The sequence below is a fragment of the Eumetopias jubatus genome, unplaced genomic scaffold (genome assembly GCF_037043125.1).
Source record: "Eumetopias jubatus isolate StellerSeaLion01/CBP00866 unplaced genomic scaffold, mEumJub1_p1.0 scaffold_9, whole genome shotgun sequence".
Lineage (NCBI taxonomy): Eukaryota > Metazoa > Chordata > Mammalia > Carnivora > Otariidae > Eumetopias > Eumetopias jubatus.
Genome location: NW_028274815.1, coordinates 7,038,864 through 7,048,107, shown reverse-complemented (window position 1 = coordinate 7,048,107; position 9,244 = coordinate 7,038,864). Strand labels below are relative to the sequence as shown.

At 46.2% G+C, this 9,244-nt stretch overlaps 1 protein-coding gene across 1 annotated transcript in view; it reads left to right on the top strand.

Annotated features, from left to right (window-relative positions):
- Positions 1-323: 323 nt before the first annotated feature.
- The window catches only part of MBOAT2 (membrane bound glycerophospholipid O-acyltransferase 2), a 119,699-nt gene continuing 110,778 nt past the window's right edge, over positions 324-9,244 (top strand). Inside the window, exon 1 of the mRNA XM_028099533.2 lies at positions 324-398. Coding sequence (XP_027955334.1) covers positions 324-398 — 75 coding nt within the window. The remainder of the gene's footprint in view (positions 399-9,244) is intronic.

Here is a 9,244-nt window from a genome sequence, read left to right as displayed (position 1 = left end):
GCGAGAGCGCGCGAGGTGGGGAGGGGGCGCTGGAAGCTGCTGGAAGTCAGGGGGCGGGGCGGGCGCGGGCGCGGGCGGCCGGGGACGCGGGCGCGGGCGCGGGCAGGGGCGCGGGCGCGCGGGCGAGGGCGGGGGCGCCGGGGGGAGGGCCGAGCCGGTCACCGCCCCCGGCCCCTCCCTGGCCCCGCCCCGCGCCGCTCACACCGCGGGCGGCCAGGGGGCAGGCGCGCCGGCTGCATCCCCATCCTCGGCGTCGCCCGGCACGGCGCGCGGGTGAGCGGCGCGGGCGGCCGGAGCGCGGCGGGCGGAGCGCCAGGCCGGCCATGGCCACCACCAGCACCACGGGCTCCACCCTGCTGCAGCCCCTCAGCAACGCCGTGCAGCTGCCCATCGACCAGGTACCCGAGGCGGCCCTGCTGGCATCGCGCCCTCGCCGCCCCCCTCCCCGGCCGTGTGCCATCCGCGCGGGAGCCGGGACTCGGGGCACGGGCTGCGGAGGGGCCGCCCCTTGAGGGGAGGGGGCGACCCGCCTGTTATTGTGCGCGCGCCATCTCGCGCCAGCCGCCCCTCCCCGGCGTGCCCACCCAGCCCCCACCCCGGCCGTGCCCGTGCAGCCCGGGGGGGCTCCGGGCACCGACGTGCGCGCGTGCATGCCTGGCCCTGCTGCCCGCCACGGCAGCTCCCCGACCCGGGTCGTGCGTGCGCCGGGCACTCGGCGATCCGGAGTCCCGAAGCCACTTGCAGTGCGTGTGGGCACGGGTGTAGACGGTGTAGAAAGGCTGTGCTTTGACGAAGCCGGGGTGTCTGTGCCCTGCGCGCGTGGCATCGAATGCCCCACGGGGAAGCAGGATGGCTGTACCTCAAGTGGAGAGTGCACTAGACTCGCGCGCGTGGCGTGGGGGAGACCAGCTTAGGGCGCTACGACCTGCATGCACCTTGGGACAGTTTGCTTTGGAAGTGTGGCTTGTTTAACAGGCAACAGTTTGCGGGGAAGGCAGAGGTTAGGAAAAAAGTCAAAGTGAGATGGTAATCCCAGGGTTTCTAACTGAGAAAGTTGCAACCTTGTAGTTGGAAGAAGACACCTTACCCCTCTCTCCCACCCCTAAAAAAACAGGACACTGTTTAGGTAAGGGGGGGGTATTGAGATGAGGCCAGCTGAGTTTGTGTGAAAGGCCTAAGGACTGTTGAGAAATAAACAGTATTGTGATGGGAAAAGCAGCGCCATTTTTATTGAGAAAAAGTTTGGAAGTATTTTCTCTGAGTGACATTTAGGGTAGTTGTTGGGGAAGGAGGCGGTGGAGATAGTTGCTCTAGCCCCAGGCTAGAGGTAATTAACTGAATTGTTTGCTTCAAATTATTTCAGGTGTGCTCGATCTAGAAGTGTTTGCACTTTACAAGGGATCCTGGTTCACTGTCCTTTTCTTGAGAGTGTTGCTGTCATTTGATGTCATCAGGGATTTCATTTATAAGGCAGGATTCCTCTGTGGCCGGGCTAGGTTTCATAGCAAGATGGGAAACCACTCCTGTACCTGACATTATGACACTAACTTGCTTTGTGCTTTACTGGTTTTTTGGTTTTTTAAAGACTGAAGTGTGCCTGAGTATATCAAAAATTTTACTTTCTGTTTGGATCTGAATCCCTTACTTCTATTTCAGTTATAATTTTTGATTCATGGTAAAATACCTACCCCCTACAAATCTTGAGCAACAATTAGAACACATTTTGTACTAATAAAGTACCGGTAGTGAAATTAATCATTATACTCTACTAAGGTAGTCGTCTTCTCTGTTTATTAATAAACTGATCAGAACGTAGGATTTTTTTTTTTTTAATCTCAGCCCTGTGGAGGATTCTGACTTTTCCAAACTGAACTACAGTATGACCTTTTAGTGTATTACACCCCTGACTTAAAGTAGGTTGTTGCTGGGGTATCAGCAAATGCAGGGTAGGTATCTGTTTAAAAATTTTTTTGATGGTGAGGAGCAAGGGAGATAGGCCTCAGACTTTTTTCTTTTTAGTTGAGGCATAGTTGACATATAGTGTTATATTAATTTCAGGTGTACGACATAGTGATTGGACAGTTCTGTACATTACACAGTGCTCACCAGATAAGTGTAGTTACCATCTGTCACCATATGACTTTTCATTAATTTTAGGGAACGGGTGTAGTCTTCCTCTGCCCACCATGATGAATTGTTTTTTTTTTACTATGCTAATACCTTTTAAGTTATATAATGCTTATAACTCTTTAAAGTGATTTAGTATTAGTGAACTTATGTAAACATCTCAGCAATCCAGAGCAAGTTGTTTTCAGTACTGAAATAAATAGGAGTCTCAAGGGAAGGTGACAGGATTTGAAATTTTGACTTCTTTATTATCTGTAGGTCTTGATTTGGTATCTTGGACAATCTTCATTCTCTTGGGACAGCTCTGAATTTTTGCAGCCATTTGTATTTTGAGTTGTTTCCTCTTCTCTAAGCAAATCTTAAGAATTTGGATTAATAGCCGCACACACCTTAACTTTTTATAGTGCTAAGACACTATTTCTTTGAAGCACTGAAGAATTGACTTTTTTGCCGAGAAAACTCTTGCAGTAACTAAAAACTCATGTTGTAAATTGGATTGATAGTCATTTAATCATTACTTTAAAATTGAGCAAAATAGAAATTAATTTTTGTAACATGTAAATAATTGAGTTTAAGTTGAGAGGAAGCCTAAGAATTACTTGTAATCAAATGGTGTGATTCAACAGGAAAAAGACAAATCAGGAAATGAAAAGTGTAAAAATATAACTTGTTAGTATGTTAATTCGGTATGTGCTAATTAACAGTGTTTTGAAAATTTAGGAAATTAAAAAAGCAGTTGTTGAACGTCAGAGGAAGAAAAGGACCTTAGGGCCAGAGAAATAGTTTAATTCTTGTACAAGACTGAGCGTAGAATTTACGAAATGATAGAAAATACTGGTCTGTATGGAATATACAAATGCACATTGCAGGGTATAAGTTAAGGGAGAAAGGAGAAATGTTTTGCAGTAAGACCAGGCAAGGAAAAGGAGATTTTGCCTTAGACTCCTGGGTTGGTTAATCCTAACTGAGAATTGCAGAGTGACCTTGAGGTAGCCATAGTATTTGTTCAGTATGCCTTAAATTTAAATGAAAATATTAACTCCAATATAGAGTGAGGGTAAATGTTGCTTTAAGCATCTGATGTTTCCCCTTTCTAGGCCTTGCATTCCAGGTGACTTTATTTCTAGGGTGGTCATCATGGAAGGGGTAGATGGAGAGCCGGTTTTGAGGAGGATTTGGACTGAGGGAGAGCTGTGCTGTGGAGAAGCCATCAGATGTCATTGAATATAATTGTGTTCTTTATTAGCTGCTGGTGTGGTGAATTTTTTAAAGGCCTCAAAGTGAGAATAATTATGTGTCCCAGATCAACCTATTTTTTAGAGTGGGTTTTTTAAATTTCATCATATCATACGTTCTAATGCACCTGATGGACCTAACTCTCTGAGTTACCAGACTTTTACTCTGTCTTTCCCTTTTGCCATTTTCTGTCCTTATTTCCCACGATGCGGTAATACTATGAAACTGGAGTAAATTTCCCCAGCGACAGGGTATCCAGGTTGGCATTCTTGGCAGCCAGTTGGCCTCATCAAACAGTCCTGTTTGGGGACAGGGCCATCATTTTAGAGATTGTGGGTGGAGCTGTTTGGGCAGGGAGAGAGGGCAAGAGGGAGACTCAGGATATTTCGAAAGGTTTGGAGGAGGGAGAGACAGATGGGTGGGGGAAGGAGGGTGACCTGTTGTAGTTAATCCTGCAAAGTCGGGTAATAATTACAGTGGGTAACACCTTACAGCTTGCAGACCTCTTTCACCGCATTGTATGATTTAATTGAGCCTCGCAGTACCTTGTGAAGTCAGGTGAGATTCAAGGTCTGATATATTTTAGCCGTATGTATATATATTATATATATGTTGTATGGGTTATGGTGTTAACCGTTTGAGTGAAAGGTCAATTGTAATTTATAGTCTTAACATGTGGCAAATAATTTTGGTACATCACTGTTGTAGATCTGGGTTGCCCATGTATTTTGGGAGGAGAGAATGGAGATAAAGAACTTCCCAAACACTGAAGTGCTGGTGGTAATGGTTGGAATAGGGAAAACTGTGTGTGTCTGTAAGACAGAAAAAAGTGTGGATGGAGGCTAATAAAATCCTGGTTCCATTTTGGTCAGTTTGTTGATTGACCTTTTCTGTACCCCCCCCCCCCAATGTAGGCATCCAATGAAGTGAATTAATATGTTTGGGAAAGGAGTAGTTTAAAACGTTAGCTTATTTAATCCTCCACAGGTCTGTGCTATGATGAACCCCATTTTACAGATGAAGAAATAAGTGGAGTTTTCAGTATTGGGTCTTTCTCGGATTATGACTTTTAGGGAGAAGAAGGTGAATAGCAACAACAAGCACATCAAGGATTAATTTTATTTTAAAGCTGCCATTTGAATGCTTTAGGTTTAGGACATAAATATTTAACTCATTTGTCTGTCCTGTCTACTTTTACACCCATAATGAGCATCAGTCTTCATCATGATAACCCAGAAAATACTGGGACAATCTGCTGTGGAAGATTTCCTTTTAATAAGGAAGGCATATGGAACTCGGAATCTTGAATCTGTATTTTAGGCCCTGTCAGTTAACTAATTTTAGATATGTCACTTTACATAAATGAGTTTCCTTCTGTGTAAAATGTGTGTTGTGCTTAGTTTTAAAATTCCATGATTCTGTGTTTGTTTCATTAACTGAAGAAGCTGCCCCAAATTCTTTCTGGACCGAGTTGGAAGGAATATAAATAAAAACTTAAGGGAGGAAAATGGACTAATAAATTTTGAAGAAGTTTTCAACAGGAAGAATTGAAACTGCCTCTCTGTTTAATCTGAAGCAGCTAAGCAAAATAACCACATGCCCTGAACATTGCAGTTAACGTTGGTTTCCCTGAATTCTGTTCCTTTTTCTGTCTGTAGGAAGTAGTGTGGTGCTGTAGTGGAAAAGGCATAATTGGGTCTGCAGCCAGACTCGGCTGGCCCTGGGCTCTTTGGCAAATTACTGCATTTTTCTTTAAACCCCAGTCTCCTCATCTGTAAAATAAATAATAAATAACACCTAGTTGTAGATTACTGTGAAGATTAAAACACATAATCTCTGTAAAGCACCCAGCTCTTCATATATGTTTGATACACCTTTCCTCTCCACAGATTATGAAGTGTATGTAAGTTAAGGTCTGTCTGTATGTATGCCGTTTTTAATCTTTATGACTTCCTTTTTAGGAAGGGAAATATGAGGTTGAGGTTCAGTCCTATGCCCACACAGTGATTAAATTAGGATTAAAATCTAGTTTTGAGTTTGGGGTCAGAAGTGGCTTTTCTGCTTCTTCACAGCTTCAGGAGTTCTTTGTCCCCCTGCTTTCGAGCTCCCTGTGTTGGCACTGCCTTGATGAGTACAGATAACCCTTGTCTCTGTTGACTGTGGTCTGTCAGGGCTGACTTTCCAGGGAAATAATCAAAACAACTCATACACACACAGCTTTTGCCTGCAGTCTGCTAACAGGTGGGATTCCACAATGATGGAACTTCACAAGATTTTTTAACGAATAAAACAAGCCGTACACATAGTCCTCCGAAGAGTGATCATTTAATAATTTTATGAATGGCATGGGTGAAGCCTGAGTCATGCTTGGTCTGTCTGTAGGGTGTGGAAAAGGTGGGGGGTAGCTGATGTGTGAAGAGACAGAATCAGGATTCAGGAGATCTGAACGGTTCGGCGCTAGTAACGCACCCCTTCCTCCTGGGCTTATCCACATCCTAAGCATTCTTCCAATTCTGCGTCCAGTACACCTTGCTTATAAATCTTTTTCTGAATCCCATTTGAAGTGACTGATTTCTGATTTGAACCACAAAAGCGTTTTGGATATGATACTCTGCTGGCCTTTATTCTGTTTAGTGTTACATGTATCAGTCAGGATTCTGGTGGGAGCCAGATTGAACTAGGTAACCAAGGAGACCTTAAGAACTATTTACTAAGATAAGGGCAGGGAAATCAGCACAGAATGGTATAGTCCCCCAGTACCAGCTTCACTAGGCCTAGAGAGACAAGGGGAGGGAAGGAGCGGAACCCCAAGGGGGAGCCCTGAGGGCTGCTCCCGGAGGCGCTGTGGTCTCCTGCCGCTGAACTTGAGGGCGGAGGATGGGAGATGAATCCCTCCCATCCTCCATCTCCTGCTGGTGTCTCCTTCAGAGGGCAATCAATGATTTGGGGGCACAGAGTTAAACTGGAGGGTGGATCTGGAGGCATTTAAATATCTACAACAATATGATGACTAATAAGTATTTGACAATATTACTCATTTCTCTACCTGCTGAATACAAATAAAAACCCTTTTGTCTTTCTCTTCAGCGCACATCCTCATTCTATCTCTTCTCACACATTTTGAAAGAATAGTTGGTTCTTGCTGTTTCCATTTTCACTCTTACAACCATTGTAGTCAGGCTTCTGCCTCCAACACTAACAGCCAAATTGCAAACTTTAAGAAATGCACTCCTCATCAGACTTCCCTGGGTAAGACTCCTCATAGCTCCCGTGCTGCCTAGTGCAATGCTTTTTCAAGTGTGGCCCTGAGATCACTTGTATCAAAAATCACTTGTGATTGTTGTTATAAATATAGATTCACAGTGTCTACCTAGCACCTTCTGAACGAGGGCCAGGGAACCTGTGTTTTTGCCCAGGCTCCTTCTTACTCCCTACCCCCGCTACCGTCGGCGTTAGCTTTTTAAGGGGTCTCCATATGACTGAAAGGCTATAACAGTGTGATGTATTTTTTAAACACTTGTATTTAATCATTTAACGGGTTACCTTTAAAATATAATGCAGTGTAACGGTGCCATTGGCAATATGATCCCAAGATTTGGAAAAATAAAATTCGTAGTGTACTCTAGGCAATAGGGCCCTGAAATGGGACAAGCTTTTTGTTGAATGATGTCCATGTCTCCCTTCAATCCTGTCGTTCATCTCCAGTGACTGTGTGTATAACCTCATGTATAGACAGTGTCAGGAGTCAGAATGTGGGGTCTTTCCTGAATGTGAGACCTGCCCCTTGAGAGGTGTTGCCCATCCCCCCCATTCCTACTACAAGCCTCCTTTGAGAACCACTGGCCCCCGAAGATAGGGATAGGCCTAGAACCTCTTAAGTGTGGCCTTTTTTTTTTTAAAGGATAAATTCTTTTTTTTTTTTTAAGATTTATTTATTTATTTATTTGAGAGGGAGAATGAGATAGAGAGAGAGAGAACATGAGAGGGGGGAGGGTCAGAGGGAGAAACAAACTCCCCGCTGAGCAGGGAGCCCGACGTGGGACTCGATCCCGGGACTCCAGGATCATGACCTGAGCTGAAGGCAGTCGCTCAACCAACTGAGCCACCCAGGCGCCCTTAAGTGTGGCTTTTTAAAATTTTTATTATTATTTTTTAAAATTATTTTTTATTATCATTTGAAGCTTGCCCCCGGATTGGCTGAAAATATTATCATTTCCTTTTTTATTATTCAGAACCCCCTGCGTAGACCAGGCAGTATAATGCCAAAGGCCAGGAGAGTAGGAGTGCTGGAGTGGGGATTTAAATCCCGCTCTGCTGCTGGCAGTACCTATGGACTCACTCACTCAGTGCTCCCTCCAGTATGTTTTCCTGTCTTTTCACTCCCTGCCTTGGAGTAAGCTTCTCCTCTGTCTGCAGTCATCCCGTTCAGGTTACCTCTCCCCTCGTCTCTGCACTCCCACCAGCCCCTCCCTGTCTGTGGAGCAAAAGCCCACTATCGTCCCGATCTGTCTGTCTTAGGAAGGAGTTAATGGGCACATCTTGGGGTCTTTCCCCTTTCTTCTGGCCACTTCTCAAATGTGCATATCCTTCCAGCTCTAGGAGGCAGTGGTGGGATAACCCCCCCTTTGGTTTCCGGGGGATGTGGCCCCCCTTGTTGATGAGGCCTCCCAAGCAACTGCCTCATGCCCCCTCCTGCTTTAGCCTGCTCTGATAGGCCCTGTACCACCTTTAAACAAATTATTTTATTTGCTCGTTTTACACCTCTCCCTGCTGGGCTATCGGTTGCTTAAGAATAGGGGCCTCCTCTTACTCATGTTTGTATCCCTCATGCTTAGGACTGGCTTAGACCGTGCCTGGAGTCGGTAGGACTCCTGTGGGGATGAGCACAGGTGAGCACCAGTGATCATCGTTCCGCAGCGGTGTGGCCTTAGCATCGACGGGTCTTCTGCAAGCGGCAGTGGCCTGGTCTATAAAATGTGGCAACCGGTGGGCCCTGCCCCATGAGGAGGTCGTGCTCACTGCGCACACAGCGGACGCTCGGTGTTGGGGGCCGGGAAATCAGTGGTGGCCCTTGACTGGATGAGGCGCTTCCTTGTCTTTGCAGCACAGCTGGCTAAGAGCTCCGCAAATTGGGTTCAGGTCCCCCCGTGACTTGGTCTCCTCCAGCGGGTCGCTACTGAGCCTCTTAGCGGCCGCGTAGCCCTGAGCGTCACAGGCCTGCGTTGTGAGGCTCACTGAAGACCCCACAGCACATCCCTTGGTTAGAAGGAAGCTCCAGCGACTCTTTTGGCTGACTTTATTTTCTTCAAGAGGGTTACTTAAAAGGCGACTGGTAAAGCATTGAAGAATTTTGGAGGACTGTGATGATTATTCAAAAAGGAAATGAAGATAACCATGAGAGGTACCAGTATTCTCAGCTACATGATTACAGTGTCTGGCAATAAGGGGTGATTAGGGGTGATTGAAAAGAGAAGCTTTATCAGCATTGTTATCAGGAGATTCAGAATAAAGAAGCCTTCAGAGGGCATAATTGTCTTTATTCATGAAGAACAAAGGGCTGCCACTTTTGGTGCTACGCCCTCTCCCCTTTCAGCTGGGCCCTTCCAGAAGGACTCCTTTGCTCTATCTCCCCCCTGGCCTGGAACCAGCCAATCCAGGGAAGCCCGGCCAGCAGCGGGTTCAACACTGGATTCTCTTGGACAGCCAGTGTCCTCGTGGAGTGGGGAATCTAGGGGACCCCTCCCAGCTGCCAGCCAGATGGACCTCACTCTTACGTGAAGGCCCAGGCCTCTGACCAGCTCACCTTGCTCTTACTAGGCACTGGACAAAAATGTAACATAATTTCTGTTTTAATCCATAATCCCATAGAAACTTTCTTAGG